Source organism: Chiloscyllium punctatum, chromosome 12 (genome assembly GCF_047496795.1).
Source record: "Chiloscyllium punctatum isolate Juve2018m chromosome 12, sChiPun1.3, whole genome shotgun sequence".
NCBI lineage: Eukaryota > Metazoa > Chordata > Chondrichthyes > Orectolobiformes > Hemiscylliidae > Chiloscyllium > Chiloscyllium punctatum.
The window spans coordinates 16,112,164-16,129,300 of record NC_092750.1 but is presented as its reverse complement, the minus strand read 5'-3'; the positions used below and the strand labels follow the sequence as shown (position 1 = coordinate 16,129,300).

At 43.9% G+C, this 17,137-nt stretch overlaps 1 protein-coding gene across 1 annotated transcript in view; it reads left to right on the top strand.

Moving 5' to 3' along the window:
• LOC140483625 (macrophage-stimulating protein receptor-like) overlaps nucleotides 1–17,137 on the top strand; it is a 134,204-nt gene that overhangs the window by 76,685 nt on the left and 40,382 nt on the right. Inside the window, exons 6-8 of the mRNA XM_072581916.1 lie at nucleotides 1,617–1,777; nucleotides 13,908–14,046; nucleotides 15,890–16,026. Of these exons, the coding sequence (XP_072438017.1) occupies nucleotides 1,617–1,777; nucleotides 13,908–14,046; nucleotides 15,890–16,026 (437 nt within the window). The remainder of the gene's footprint in view (nucleotides 1–1,616; nucleotides 1,778–13,907; nucleotides 14,047–15,889; nucleotides 16,027–17,137) is intronic.

Genomic DNA, 17,137 nt, shown 5'->3' with positions numbered 1-17,137 from the left:
GTTTTATCCAGCAGAAGTCCACTGAGTGTACATGAGTGTGGGTTTGGTACGTCTTCATTGTCACCACTGAGCCAACAGAATGATTGAGCCTATGAGAAGCAATGGCAGTGGTTCATTAAACGGAACGTATTGTAGCTTGACAAGTGCAAAGTAGCAAAAGAAAAATCCAAACCCTGAAATTTTTACCAATAGGAAATTGCAGAAAAATCACAAACAGAAAATGGTTTCGCTTTAGTGTAGCCGAGTGAATAACTTCCCATGATGCTGGTAGTCAAGCTGTCATCCTGTAACTATTCTACCAATTATCTCCAATCTGTTTGGATCAACAACACTGTTCAGAATCCAAGCTCAGAAAGGTATGATTTGGCTCATTTGTGCGCTTGGTAACTCTTTGAAAGAGCTGTGCAATGAGTCTCAATCCCCTGCTCTATTCCCCCTGGTCCTGCAAACTTTGGTATTTCTTGGGCTTATTGAATTTCCTTTTGAAAATTCAAACTCAATCTGCTTCCTCTCCCCTGCCAGGCAGTTCATTCCAGGCCACATCAAGTCATTGTGTTCAAAAAAGAAAATCCTCATCTCCCTTCCAGTTCCTTCACCTTAAACCTGTGTCCTCTGATGGCTGCTCCCTCTGCCAGTAGAAACACTTACCACTCATTGGCTTTATCGAACCCTCTCATGAATTTAAACACATCTATTAAATTTCTGAACATGAAGGGTATTGTATGTGGAATGAACTGCCAGAGGAATTGGTGGAGGCAGGTGCAATTATGACATTTGAAAGACATTTGAACAGGTACATGAATAGGAAACATTTAGAGGGATGTGGGCTAAATGCAGGCAAATGGGGCTAGTTTTGTTTGGGAAACCAGGCCATCATGGAAGAGTCGGGCTGAAGGGTCTATTTCTGTGCTGTACGGCTCTAACCACCATATTTAAATCAATGATCAAAGGTCAGTTAGACTTATTAATGAGCCTAATGAGCTGAACAATGTACTGTCCTTGCCATATAATAGCAGGCAGGGGTGGTCAGGTGGAAAGGTCTTGCTCACCACAAGGCACACCCCCCTCAAGATGCCACCCACCTCCCATCCACTGGATGCCATACCCTTGCTTCATTCTACTCTGCCTGCTCAACAGACCTTGCCCCCATCATTCTTGACACCCCCTAACATGTGAGATTCCATTTGTGCCTCCCTCTGTGATCACATCCAGTGGGGCCAAACATTATAGCCCAAGGGTGTGATAGACATTGTTTCATGATGAAAGATGAGAGATGGATTGTCCATTGGAGTGCTTTGATTTTTCCAAATAAAGTTCTGTAAAGGCAGTTAGCATTCAGAATGTCCATGGAAAGGAACAGTCAAATTGTCCTCTACAAACACCGTCAGTATTATTATACCGTGTGGAAAGAATTGGCCATTTACAAAAGAGCAAAGTACTCTTCAATAAATTAAAGTTGAAGTCTATTTGAAAATTACAAGATAATCGAGATGTAAATCAGAGCAAGTGCCTGAATTTAAAAAAACTTGCATTCTCTAACTGTTTCTGCTGCTTCATTAGAACTCACGTACTCATTGCTCATTGTACTTTTTCTCTTTATTTGCTTTAAATTGCAGTTTCAACCCAAAAGTGCTCCTGTCGATGGCGAGACCATGCTAAAACTATGCGGCCGGGATTTCCAATCTCCACATGGGCCGCCAATAACACCAGCCTCCCATGTGGTTCAAGTGGGAAACCGGCCTTGCAAAGTCATCCCTGAAATCAGCAATGCCAGGATGTAAGTTCCTACCTTTCATTCTTCCCCATTTTAGATCTTCGTACAAAAAAAAGTTTCGGTCAAGGAATCTCCTTGCAATGTTTTGTTTTCCTTTTCATGGGTAAAATCCTGCTATGGGGCAAATTGCTCAACTTTGTAACTACCGCTTGTAAATATGTATCGACCATACAGGTTGAAGCTCTCACTTAACAGGATTGGTTTTCCCAATCCTTGATCCAAGGGATTGTCCACTCTGGTGACGCAAAGGTCAGGGAAACCATTGCAGAGATCATTTCCACTTCCTTGATTTCTGAGGCAGGGAGCAAGTGGAGACAGAGATGGTGTTGACTTGAATGAGGGCACCAAGGTAGCACAATGGTTAGCACTGCTGTCTCACAATACCAGGGACCTGGGTTCAATTCCAGCCTTGGGCAACTGTCTGTGTGGAGTTTGTACATTCTCCCTATGTCTCTGTTGGTTTCGTCCAGGTGCTCCGGTTTTATCCAACAGTCCAAAGATGTTCAGGTTAGGCGAATTGACCATGCTAAATTACCCATAATGTTCAGATTGTGTAGGTTAGCTCATTAGTCATAGGAATTGTAGAGTAATAGGGTAGGGGAATGGGTCTGGGTGGGATACTCTTTGAAGGGTCGGTGTGGACTTGTTGGGTCAAATGGCCTGTTTCCACACTGTAGGGATTCTATGTGCAACACCTTGCTTCAAGCATCTGGTTCAATATTCACCGTATACCTGAATGTAGCTGCAGTCAAACATGGAGCTGGGTTTTATATAGGGTTTTGAGGGGTCGGGTGTTGGGCGGTGTGAAGCAAGAGCGGTGGATCAGAATCTAAGATGGCAGCCTGCTCGCCTGCCTCACCTACTATTTCCTCAGCTCATCCAAACGCATGCCGAATGGCTAATTGGTGACTATCTGGTAGGAAGGTCGCTAATTCCGGGAGTAGAGGAGGACTCCGTGTCCAATCAGGACTGTAGGTCAGGGTGACATACAGCAGTGGGGCCACGGCTGTGAGAGAGGGAAGTTGGTGATGCCATCAAATTGAAAGGCCCCATTTCTTTACAGTGTCTCTTTAACTTTTGTTATCTTCTACCTTGTAATACACTCCTGTCAGTAGCTCCAGGGGTTAATGGTGTGTAAAGATCATGTCCCGGCCTGCAGTTAGCTGGGGAATTTTAGTTCCTTTCTCGGTTTATGCTTTGAGGTGGGAAGGATATTGAATTTGGTGGGATGGTGGTGGAACCACACCCCCCCACTCCATTAGAATTAATTGGGAAGGCTCAAGATGGGACTTCCCCATTGCCATGTAAAGTTCTTAAGTGCTTTATGTCACCGCTGCTAACCCAGTGAGAGAGGGCATGGACCTATTGATGTATGACAAGTAAAACCACGCACCTGCTTGTCGTCTCTGGGTGTGTCCATTGTTCAGAGGCATTCAATGCTTGATCAAATGATTAAGGATGGGGTGGGGGAGGTAACAGGCACCAAACATTATCCTGCTGACACCTTTACACCCTTCCGCCCCATCTCCACAAAACACCTTTTGGAATGACTTACCTCTGGCCTTTGTCACAGGGTTGGAGGTGTAGGTTCATGTGGACAATAAACTAGCATAAAATCCAGCATGGACTGGTTGGGCCAAATTGTTTGTTTCTGTGCTTTACAGAATATGTTTGCAAACACATGGAGCAACAGGAAATCTGATAGACCTGGCTTTTTTCCCATCCCTAATTCAGCTGGTTGGAGAGCATTGATTCCGTTCTGCCCTGAGGTTGTCAATTAAGATTAAGCTAGGGATGGGGGAAGGCAGGAAAATATTCAGTCAAGCCCATGAAGAGTTGGTAGTTTCACATGAGTAATGTATCCCTTTCGATCGCTCAAGTCTAATCCTGTAAAAGGAATGGTGAATTTATCTTGGAAATGGTGGGAGGAGATTTTCCTGGCTCACTGTTAATAGTTTGTCAACTCAATCCATAGACACCAGTGACATTTACTAAATACTCTGACTTCATAAACTGAACCAACCAGCAACCAAACAATGACCTGGGTGTTTCAGGCTCACTCACTCACCAAAATGCAAAACGTGCTCAAGCAAATAGTTATTCTTGACGGCAGGTTTGGACAAAGCTATCTGAATCACCCCCCTCAAACTTCTTTTTATTCAACTCTTCAAAACTAAGTCAATTTCTCACACCCACTTCACCGCTGTCCAATTCTTGCTGCTGTCTCACTCTTTCGATTTTGCCATCTCAATCACCTCTATTATTTCTGTGCGTGCTTCTTTATTTCCTTCTGCTTGACTTTCTACCTTCACTTTCCCATTCCACCTCTAGTTTTCCCTTTTCCTCTTCCCTACCTTTTTTGCCTTGCGACCTTTGTTGCACGTCTGTTTCATTTCCCTTCAGTGGCATCTCTAGTGAGCACCCTTGTATATTTCTTCACTTCTGTTCCTCTTCTATTTTGATTGTTCCTCCCTTTCTTCTGATCCTTCTATATAGCCCTCAACTTCTTCCTTGATTTATATGTGCCCCCCTTGATCTACTCCCTCACTTTTGTGGGTGTTTTTGGCTGTTTGCTCGCTTTTGTTGCCACATCTCTTTTCCTTTCTCCACTTTTTGTCTTCCATTCTCTAATTTTTCTCTTCTCTCTCTTCCTGTCCTATTGTTTGCTCTGCTTCTTCTTCTCATCCTTTTTAACATTTGCTCTTTTCACAGTATCAAAGCGTGTGGTGCTGGAAAAGCACAGCCAGTCAGGCAGCATCCGAGGCGCAGGAGAATCGATGTTTCAGTTCCTCGAGGCCTCATTCCTGATGAAGGGCTCTTGCTCGAAACGTCGACTCTCCTGCTCCTCGGATGCTACCTGACCTGCTGTGCTTTTCCAGCACCACACTCTTCGACTCTGATCTCCAGCGTCTGCAGTCCTCACTTTCTCCATTTTTGCAGTCTGAACAATTTGCTTCTAATGTCTGCAGCACGTGAGAAGGAGATTGAGTGGGATTCTATAAAAAAGCCTTGGGAACAGAATCCTTTACCTGTGCCCAGAATGCTGAAAAACTAAACAAACTCTCCCTGAGGTTAGGCAGGACTGTCTTTGACTGCCCTGATTTGTGTTTATACGTTTGGGAATTGCATAGGTACTCTTTTTCCATTGTACGTTGGAAAGATTTGCTATCTCTGAACTTGTGTTTTGCCCAGCTTCTATATTCTTCCTGGGGCTAGTACAATGACACAGTATTCATCTATAGATTGCAACCTCTGATTACTTCTTAGGTCATAACTGTGAACAAAATGTCCAATAGGTCTCTTTGCAAAAGTGCCTTCATTCAAGAAGGGTTGATTCACTTCCTGTTTTGATACTGGTTAGTTCAATGGATGAATGATCAAGAAAGGTGATATCTTTAACATCATGATGGCTTAAGTTTTTTTCTCTGTGTGATTCATAGCAGACAGACGACTGTAAACTGAGAAATGCAACACTTTGCTTATAGCGTACAACAAGGTACCCTTGAGCACTTAATCTCAGTTGACACCCATGCAGTTCTGAGGTGCTATCTTTGAGCTGAGATTCTAAGCTAATTTGTGACTGTCTTTGTGCTCTTTTGGGGCGGGGGGGGGGGGATGTCAAAGACCCCCTTGGCACATTTGAAAGAAGAGAAAGAAATTGTATACCCTTAAATAGTTCACAAAAGCATCACTAAAGCAGATTGGTAAATTACCACATTGCAGGTTGTGCAAGTTTATTATGACTGTTGCCATGTTTCTATATTAGATCAGTGATTATATCGCAAAAGCGCTTCAATGGCTGAGGTTACAAAAGGCAGTATATAAATGCAAGTTCTTTTGTTTTTATGTATTGTGTTGCTCCTATAATGGTATGCGTTATATAGATAATATCCATGTATAAACAACAAAAAGGAATTTTAAAACAAGATTCATTTTCCCCATTTAGTGCAGTAAAGGTTCACTAGGCTGATACCAGGGCTGGCAGAGGTGTCCAATAAGGAGAGGGAGTTTGACTGGGTCTGTATTCACTCAAATCTAGAAGGATGAGAGGGGATCTGATTTAAACATGTCAAATTCTAACAGAGCTGGGCAAACTGGATGTAGGGAAGATGTTCCCCCGATTGATTTCATTTATTGTTATTACATGTACCGAGATGCAATGAAAAGTGTTGTTTTGCATGCTAACCAGACAAATCGTGCCTTACGTCAGTAGATCAGGATAGTAGAACAGAATGCAGAATCTAGTGTAACAGGTACAGAGAAGGTGCAGAGAAAGATCAACTCTAATATATGAGAGATCTGTTCATAAGTCTGATAACCGAGAAGAAGAAGCTGTTTGTAAATCTGCCAGTGTGTGTTTTCCAACTTTTATTTTTGATTTGATTTATTATTGTCAAGTGTCTAGGTACAGTGAAAAGTTTTGTTTTGCAGTATAAAGTGCATTGGGGTAATAGAACAGAATGAGGAATACAATATTACAGCTGCAGAGAAGGTGCAAAAAGAGTGAGAACAACATTCAATTTAAAATTTGAGAGGCCCATTTAGAAGTCTAATAACAGCGGGGAAGAAGTTGTTCTCGAGCCTGTTTGTATGTGTGTTTAGGCTTTTGTATCTTCTGCTCAATGAAAGAGGGTGGAAGAGAGTATAATCAGGGTGGGAGGGGTCCTTGGTTATGTTGGCTCTTTCCCAAGGCAGAGGGAAGTATAGATTGGGTCAATGGATGGAAGGCTGGTTTGTGAGATGGACTGGGCTGTGTTCACAACTCTCTGTAGTTTCTTGCGGTCATGGGCAGAACAGTTGCCATAGCAAGCCGTGAAGCATCTGGATAAGTTAGTAAGAGTCATTGTGGACATGCTAAATTTCCTTAGCCTCCTGAAGATGTCGAAATGTTGGTGTACTTTCTTGACTGTAGTATTGATGTGGTTGGTTGGTGATATTTACTCCCAAGAACTCAAGTTCTTGATCATCTCCACCTCAGCACCATTGATACAGACAGGGGCATGTCCTCCACTCAGCTTCCAATGCTCTGGGATCGGCAGTTCAGTTCCCATCACACAGCTGGCGCAATTTGAATTCAATTTAACAGACTGAAATAGTAGGCTAGTTTCGGCATTGCTGGCCACAAAGCTGTCATTGATTGTTGTAATTACCCGTCTGATTCATCAGAGACGGAGGTCTGGGCAACTACTGACTTCACACCCGGAGCAGTATGGCTGACTCAGAACTACCCCCTTAAATGATCCTGCAAGCCACTCTGTTCAAGGACGACAAAGGCTGATACCCACTTCCCACAAAACTAAATGAAAAATGAACTTACAAAATAATTAATTACCTGTTTCTGGGCTGCTTGCTCTTTGATTGGTCCACCTGCAAATTGCATCAGGCAGATGGCAGCCTTGTGCGGCTGGAAGTGGACTGATGGGAACAAAATGAGCTGAGAGTTTCCCCTCCAAACCACTCACCATCCTGACTTGGAAATATGTTGCTGCTTCTTCAGTGTCGCTGGATCAAAATCCTGACACTCCCTGCCTAAGGCCTTGAAACTGGGATGCTTGGGAGTGGAATGTCTTCTCGTCCGAGCAGATGCAGCAGATGCATTGTGGGTCCACTTGCAGCCAATGGACTGCAATAATTCAAGAAGGCAGCTCACCACCACCTTCTCGAGGGCAAATAGGGACACGCACTCAATGTTGGCTCAGCCAGTGTTACCCATAGCCCTTAAACGAATAAATAAATGGCAGTCGTCTGATTGGAGAACTCATCCTCTACCACGCCTCCTCTCAACAACTACTCCACCATGTAGATCACAGTTGAAAAAATGTGAAACACTCAGTTAATGACCTCGATGCATGACCTCTGCACCAATTTTATGTTGCCTGTGTAGGAGAAATTCGCTCCCAATCTTGGGTTAGTCATTGGAATTTTATATTGTTAGATCAATACAATATTAGACATATTGTGCACAGTTCTGTTCGCCACACTGTAGGAAGGATGTGGAGGCTTTGAGAAGGTTTACCAGGAAGTTGCCTGGGTTGGCATGTATTAACTATAAGGGGAGCTTGGGCAAACTTGGATTGTTTCACAGAGGCTGAGGGAGCAACCTGATAAAATTATACAAAACTATGAGAGATGTGGTGAATAGTCAGAATCTATTTCCAGAGTGGAAACGTCAAAGACGGGAGGGCATCATTTTAAGGTGGGAGGGGGTAAGTTTAAAGGAGATGTGCGAGGCAAGTCTTTTTGTACATAGAGGGTGGTAGGTGCCTGGAATGCACTGCTGGGGGGAGTGGTAGAAGGACAACGATAACAATGTTTAAGATAGGCGCACGAAAAGCAGGCAGGAGACTGACATGGACCATGTGTAGGCAGATAGGCTTAGTTTAGAATGGCATCTTTTAATAGCACAGACATGTGGGCCAAAGGACCTGCTCCTCTCCTGCATCCTATGTCCAGGACACCAGGATGAACTCTCTTGAATAGGGCACAGTATTTTCATCACAACTACGTTCCATTTCTGACAAACATCGCGCTGGCTATGAGATATATTGCTGTTTTTCAGTTTTGTTGGGCTAAAACCCTGGATCTCTCTCCCTAGCAGCACTTTGTGAACACTTTTTTTTTCCTTATTTGTTCACAGGATGTTTGTGTCGCTGGTTGAGCCAGCATTTATTGCCCATCCCTAATTTGAGGCCAGTTCAGCATCAGCCACGTTGTTGTGAGTTTGAAGTCACATGCAGGTCCAGGCCCAGTTGGGTCTTTGTGATAATCAACAATGGAGCAGCACTGTGGCTCAGCGGTTAGCTAGGGACCCAGGTTCGATTCCAGCCTAGGGCGACTGTCTGTGTGGAGTTTGCATTTTCTCCTCATGTTAGTGTGGGTTAATCCGGGTGTTCCAGTTTCTTCCCACAATTGAAAGATGTGCAGGTTAGGTGAATTGGCCATGCTAAATTGCCCATAGTGTTCAGGGATGTGTAGGTTAGGTGCATTAGTCAGGGGTAGATATAGGGTAGAGGAATGGATCTGGGTGGGTTACTCTTTGGCGGGTGGCTGTGGACTTGTTGGGCTGGAAGCCCTGTTTCCACACTGTCGAGATACTATGTAGAAACAAATGTTTCCATAGCCACCATTAGGCTAGGATTTTTTTTGGATTAATTTCAGTTTTTGCCATCAACCGTGGTGCTGTATGACTATAATAAACAACTTAATAAGTCTTGAAATTGCCCAGGCATTAGGCATGTTTGTATGTCTTCCCGGTTGGCATGGGGAGTGCATATTTGTGACAGCAGCCTGATGCACTGAACATGGAAATATATCTCGAGCCAAAATTTATTTATGACAATTCAAAATGTTCATAAGGTTACATTATACTTAGCTCTCTCCACCTGCAGCATCCTAAACAGATTCAAACAAACCAATATGTTGAATAAATTCATACTATCTCTTCTAAAGTCCTAGATTAAGGATATTGAGATTTGGCATAAAACATGATGTATAACTTAGATTAGAATTTTAAAATGAAATTTGTGACCTTTGCACATGATCATAATTTCACTGGAGTTGGTTATTTTTGATGTGAGTGTGGTATAAGTATTCTTCACTCCCTCCAGTGAAAAGTATTTGGGCAATAATGCTGAAACTGGATTGCTCAAAGAACATTTGGTCACGATACCCCATTTTCCTGTCTCCTTTTAATGAGAATTACCTCTGTTGAAAATGTTTCACTGCGATAAAATCGAATAATTTCAGAAAGAAATAGCCTAGCACATGTGGTTAGCACTGCTGCCTCACAGCGCTAGGGTCCCAGGTTCAATTCCAGGATCAAGCGACTGTCTGTGTGGAGTTTGCACATTCTCCCTGTGTCTCCGTGGGTTTTCTCTGGGTGCCCCGGTTTACTCCCACTGTCCAAAGATGTGCAGGCCAGGTGAATTGGCCGTGCTAAATTGCCAATAGAACATAGAGCATAGAAAAGTACAGCACAGAACAGGCCCTTTGGCCCACGATGTTGTGCCGAGATTTAATCCTAATGTAAAATATAGTAACTTAACCTACGGAGCCCTCAACTCACTGTCTAGCAGTCACTTAAATGTCCCTAATGACTCTGCTTTACCATCACAGCTGGCAATGCATTCCATGCATTCACAACTCTCTGCGTAAAGAACCTACCTCTTGACGTCTCCTTTATACCTTCCTCCTAATATCTTCAAACTATGACTCCTCATACCAGTCAATCCTACCCTGGGGAAACGTCTCTGGCTATTGACTCTATCTATTCCACTCATTATCTTGTATACCTCGATCAGGTCTCCACTCTTTCTCCTTCTCTCCAGAGAGAAAAGTCCGAGCTTATTCAACCTTTCTTCATAAGGCAAGCCCTCCAGTCCAGGCAGCATCCTGGTAAACCTTCTTTGCACCCTCTCCAAAGCCTCTGTATCTTTCCTATAGTAGGGCGACCAGAACTGGACACAGTATTCCAAGTGTGGTCTCACCAGGGACTTGTAGAGCTGCAGCAAAACCTCGCAGCTCTTAAACTCGATCCCCCTGTTAATGAAAGCCAAACATCATATGCTTTCTTAACAACCCTATCCACTTGGGTGGCAACTTTGAGGGATCTATGTACTTGCACACCCAGATCCCTCTGTTCCTCCACACTGCTAATAATCCTGTCTTTAATCCTATATTCAGCATTCGCGTTCGACCTTCCAAAATCACTGTGCATTTATCCAGGTTGAACTCCATCTGCCATTTCTCAGCCCAGCTCTGCATCCTGTCTATACTGTCGTCGACCTGTCTTGACACCTCCTCAGAGAACTCAATAAGATTTGTGAAGCATGATCTGCCCCTCACAAAGCCATGTTGACTGCCTTTAATCACACTTTGCTTTGCCAAATAGTCATAAATCCTATCCCTCAGAATTCTTTCCAAAACTTTGCTGACCACAGACATAAGACTGTAATTGCCAGGGATTTCCCTATTACACTACTTGAAAAGAGGAACAATATTCGGCTCCTTCCAATCCTCTGGTATGACTCCTGCGGAGAGGGAGGAAGCAAATATCCTCGCCAGCGGCTTAGCAACCTTAGCAATAGTGTTAGATGCATTAGTCAGAAGGAAATGGGTCTGAGTGGGTTACTCTTCAGAGGGTCGGTGTGGACTTGTTGGGCCAAAGGATCTGTTTCCACACTGTAGGGAATCTAATCTAATCTAATCTCACATGCTACCCAGGCGATAAATGTCAGCTCCTCTTTCTGCTGGGTTCTGCAATGTGAGGAGACTGCTGAGGCTGGAGGATTTCCCTAGTGAGGGGAGAAAAACTGAACACATCCATTGGATGCATTGAGCTGCCTCCTAAAGTGGAATAGATTACACACCCACCCTCCAAACTACAAGATGGTGTTTGCTCTTGACTAATGGAATAAGGAAATCTCTTACACAAAAACACAATTGAGGCTGGGTCGTCAAAGATGATGGTGGTGGTATTGGCACTGAATTATAATACAGAAACCCAGTGAATTCACCGAGTGGCATGGATTCAAATCCTTCCATGGCATCTGGTAGAATTTCAGTTCAGTTGGTAAAATTTGGTCTCAGTAATAGTGACTGTGAAACTGCCATCGATTGTTAGAAAAATTGATTTGGTTCATTAATGCCCTTTATAAAGAAGGGAAGTGTATAATTCTTTCCTGATTTGAACTACATGTTCTTCCAGAGCAATGGCATAGCTAGCCATTCATAGAACCCCTACAATGGAAAGAGGCCATTTGGCCCATTGAATCCATACCAATGCTCAGAAGACCATCCCACCCAGTTCCAGTCCAATGGCCTAACCCCATAACCTCACATGTTACCATGGCTAATCCACCCCTTTGGACACTGCAGATAATTTAGCAGATAATTTAACTTTGGACTGTGGGAGGAAACCGGAGCACCCAGAGGAAACCCACGCAGACAAGGGGAAGAATTTGCGAACTCCACACAGACATTCGCCCAAGGGTGGAATCGAACCCAGGTCCCTGGTGCTGTGGGGCAGCAGTGCTAACTACTGAGCCACCATGCCACCCAAAAAATGGCGATGAGAGTGAGACCCTTGCCTTGCCTATGATATTTACATTCCATAAATTGGAGTTTTATGAAAAATTGAGATTGGTCAACTCTTGTTAGGCTATGATATTGAGGGCAGTTGAATGTAATCCACATGCAGTCAGCCATGATCTAATTGAGTAGTGGAACAGGATTGAGAGGCCGAATGGCCGATTCTCATTTGGCTTAGAAGCAAAATTTTAGAGCAAGGTTTGACTGTAATTCATTACATACCAAAGCAGTGTAGTGTTTTGGAGATCTGTTGCATTGTGCTCTAATTGTTCCCATGACAACGCGCATCCTGTGTTGTAATCGATTTAAAAATAGGTGGTGCTCCATTTATTGCATTTGCCTTCAGAAAAAAACACTTTCACAATCTATTATGGCTGTGCATATAGTTTATTAATGGATTAGCTTCTGGCTGTCAAACAGTGATTCACTGCACGAGTATAGCATCCTCGTAATAGTAAAACAATTTTCACAGAATCTAAATTAAAAATAATATTTAAAAGTGCACCATAATGGTAAAGAAAGAAAAGAATTACACCTTATAGAATTTTCATTTGTTGCTTAGACATGTCTCAAAGCAATTTACTTCTGTTGTTTCAATGGCAATGATTCTATGTATGACCAGAAGGTGTCATGAGCTTACTACACATTGCTAAATCATCGTAGTCCAAGTGTCTTGACTTCACTAAATTTCTAATGCAATAAGTGTAAGTTCTGATGAAGAGTTGCTTTATTTGCTTAAAAAATATGGAAGCCATTCATCTCCTTCTATTCTTTGGAGGTACTTGCTAATGGAAATTGCCCATTGAGCTCAACAGAGACAACACCATATCAGCCTCATTTCAATATTAGCATAAAAGTTTCTGTCCTATATGTGAGGGGTACAGCGAGGGGCAGATGTGAAAGGCAGTCGAGAGTGTGGTGCTGGAAAAGCACAGCAGGTCAGACAACATCCGAGGAGCAGGAAAGTAGACGTTTTGGGCGTAAGCTGATGAAGGGCCGATGCCCGAAACGTCGATTCTCCTGCTCCTCCGATGCTGCCTCACCTGCTGTGCTTTTCCAGCACCACACTCTCGATTCTGACTCTCCAGCATCTGCAGTCCTCCCCGATGTGGTAGGCAGCAAGGTGTGAGATACATGCCAATTTTCCAGCACCTTCCCACCCTTGGATCATTATGGGATGAAGGGGAGACAGGGTTGGCCGTACACGACAGCAGGCAACTAAATAATGGACAGTTAAAAGCCTACAGGTTGGAAGTTGAGTAGAATTTCTCAGTTGCTCTGTGGGCCTTTCCAGGTGTTGTAGACCAGACCAGCTGGTGACCACTCGCGACATGTTTCCAGACTGCCAATTGGCCCTCCAGTTTCATGAGCATGTCTACCATCTTTCATTAGATGCCAAGCTACCCTCTGACCACGATTTGGCCAGTCTGGGAAAAAGTTACAGCCTGGTTGCTGTTTCCATACAGTGTGGGGTTGTGACACTATTTGGACTCAAAGGACCAAACCTTGTCCAAAATCTCTCTTGGAGTATGGGTGATAATTCAGTTGAAATTCTTCTAAAAAGCATCATGGCAATCAAATATGTTTCCCCTCCCACACATCTGTCCTTCTTATTGAATGCATTCTTGTTAGACCAAGGGAGCGCATGTCAGTTGCAAGTCGTAGAATCCCTATATTGCAGAAGCAGACCATTCAGCCCATCTAGTCCACATCCACCCTCCAAAGAGTTTCCTACCTAGACCCATTCCCCCCAACCTTATTCCTTGCAACTCTGCATTTCCTCATGGTTTGTCCACTTAACCTATCCATACGTGGACACTTTGGGCAATTTAGCATGGCCAATCCACCTAACCTGGTGGAAACCTACACGTATATGGGGAGAATATTCCAACTCCACACGGACAGTCACCTGAGCATGGAATTGAACCCAGTTCCTTGGTGTTGTGAGGCAGCATTGCTAACCACTGAGCCTCGTTTTGAATTGAAATGCATGCCTAATGTAATTTTTAATTTGGAAAGACAAGTGTCTCTTGTCTTGTGGCAGGTTGACATGTAAACTGGAAATCACTGGAAAGCCTCAGCCCGTCAATTCGACCGCCATCAAGATCACCATTCGAGAGGCAAGTCATAACGGGGAGTTCGTCATCAGTGGATCCACCTCCCTCTCTGGATTTGAATTTGTGGTGAGCATCATCATTACGATTCCTTTTTCCCACAAGTAGGTTTTGAGTACTGTACTTTGTCATGAAGATGCCCCCTTTAGAATGTATATGCTCCTGGCATAAAATTGTTGTTTAGTTCTCTGAGGCTTCAGTGTAGAACTTGAGTCATTCGCATTGTGAACTTACAATATGTAACAATGGAAAAAGAACTGAACAGGAGAAAGCTATAAGCAGCTCATAGCTGTCTCCTTGCAGCTCACCTTACTCAACTGGGCTTCCAAATGCAGCCCATTTCTGTGTAACACCTCCATTGACCTGAATAGGTTTGTCAATCAGATTGCAAATTTCATCCCTTCCACAGTCATAGAATCCCTATAGCATGGAAGACCACACGGTATCTCTGAGGAACATTCCATCCAGACCCATGCTATCCCTGTAACCCTGCATTTCCCATTGCTAATCCACCTTACCACACATCCCTGGACACTGTGGGCAATTTCCCCATGGCTAATCCACCTTACCACACATCCCTGGACACCGTGGGCAATTTCCCCACGGCTAATCCACCTTACCACACATCCCTGGACACTGTGGGCAATTTCCCCATGGCTAATCCACCTTACCACACATCCCTGGACACTGTGGGCAATTTCCCCATGGCTAATCCACCTTACCACACATCCCTGGACACTGTGGGCAATTCCCCCATGGCCAATCCACCTCACCTGCACATCCCTGGACACTGTGGGCAATTTCTCCATGGCTAATCCACCTTACCACACATCCCTGGACACTGTGGGCAATTTCCCCATGGCCAATCCACCTCACCTGCACATCCCTGGACACTGTGGGCAATTTCCCCATGGCTAATCCACCTCACCTGCACATCTTAAAACGATGGGAAGAAACCAGAGCACCCAGAGGAAACCCACGCAGACGGTTGCCCAAGGGTGTGATTGCAGCCAGCTCCCTGGCGCTGTGAGGTAGCGGTGCTAACCACTGTGCAAGGTAGGGGCTATTCTGAAAACCTGGCTGAGGTTTTAGTATTCTGTCTTATTTTCCTGTAATAGCCTCAAGTGGCCCTTGTTTGGTGGAAGACCAGAGTCAGGAACCATTTTGGCTTGCGGGCGGCATGGTGACACAGTGGTTAGCACTGCTGCCTCACAGCGCCAGAGACCCGAGTTCATATCCCGACTCAGGCGACTGACTGTGTGGAGTTTGTACATTCTCCCCGTGTCTGTGTGGGTTTCCTCCGGGTGCTCCGGTTTCCTCCCATAGTCCAAAGATGTGCAGGTCAGGTGAATTGGCCACGCTAAATTGCCCGTAGTGTTAGGTAAAAAAGGGGTACATGTAGGGGTATGGGTGGGTTGCGCTTCGGCGGGTCGGTGTGGACTTGTTGGGCCGAAGGGCCTGTTTCCACACTGTAATGTAATCTAATCTACAGGTCCCACAGCCATACTCAATCTAGCCTTCCCTCTATCTTAAACTCTGATGAAGGGTAATCTAGATTTCAAACGCTAGCTTGCTCTCTCTCCATGGATGCTGCCTGATCTGCTGTGAATCCCAGCATTTCCTGTCTTCCTTTTTGTGTCTTTGATGCTGATGAAAAGTAGAAGCTTTCCATGCTTGTAATTTCCTGTAGTCATTAACTGTAAAGCGAGTTGCACTCTTTCAACTGTCCCCTGCTGGAATCACTTAGCTCTATAAAGATCAAGGAATGAACTGTCCCTCTGCTATAATGTCTTAACACATACACTTATTGTACCAATGGCTCCAATGTATTTGGATACCGCAGTGGTCTATAATTTCTGCAAATCGTAGGAACAATGAGGTGGCTGTGAACCCATATAATTTTTTTTTGTAGGAACCTATTATAACTCGGGTGACTCCAACATATGGCCCTCAAGACGGTGGGACCTTGGTCACGTTCCTGGGGAAACATCTGACAGTTGGCAATGGACAGAAAGTGACAATTGGTGGGAAAGACTGTCTCATAAAGAGGTAAGAGCTGGAGGGTGGAGCAAACTGCAGCTATTCAAAGCCCTAACTTTGAAGCACATCACCTGGTTTCAAATAAAGGCGCAATTCTGCAGACGCTGGAAATCTGAAATAAACTCAAGAGAATGCTGGAGAAGCTCAGCAGGTCTGTCAGTACCTCTTCAGAGGGAAACAGAGTTAATGTTTCTGAATTGCCAATTGGCTCTACAGTTTAATGAGCATGTCTATCATGCCACGATTTGGCCGGTCTGGGGAAAATTACAGCCCAGTGAAAAATATCTTCCTCTGAAAATAATGTTTGTTTTAAACTTTTGACGGGGACAGAAGGGGAGCAAGAGGGTAGATGCAGAAAACAAAGCTGTTTTTAATGGTAGAGAAAAGATGTAGGAAGGTGCAAATTCAAGGGGAGAATTGGTCCGTTCTGCTAAAGCCAAGTACAAAAGATATAATTTTGACTGTAGTGGAACAGGTTGGGGGAGGTGGGAGGAGGGAAAGAATGCAAGATAAATGGAAAATGGACGTCAAGCAGTCAGTTTCTGAAGTTATTGAAGTCACTGTTGAAACCTTCAGGGTGGAAAGTGCTGAAGTGTAAAATAAGGTGTTTTTCCTTGAGCTTGCGTTGTACTTAATTGGAACATAGCAGCAGACCCAGGTGAGCATGAGAGGGGGGTGGCTCCCAACTGTAACTGTCAGTCTCTTCTTGTTGGATCACATTAATATGGGGAAAAACAAACCAAAAAAATGAAGTCAAGAATACAAGGTTGTATTTTTATGGTGGGTGTAAAGTGTTAATTATTTCACTCCACTTTACATTTGCAAATAGTTCTTTGAACAAAAAAAAATTGTCAAGCTCGTAATGAACTTGTCTGGCACTGCTTAGAAAACATTCATTCATAATCATTTCTTAAATGAAAATTGTTGTTGCTACAGCCCTATAAAACTACCAAATAACCATACCTTTGAAGTATCAGCAACAGAAGTTAAAGTTTACTGAGACCAGTATGTCTTGTTTTAACTTTGCATCTTTATTTGCCAACTTTGAGGGCAGTTAAATGGTCATTGGATAGACATGTGGATGAAAATGGAATAGTGTAGCTTAGAAGGGCTTCAGATT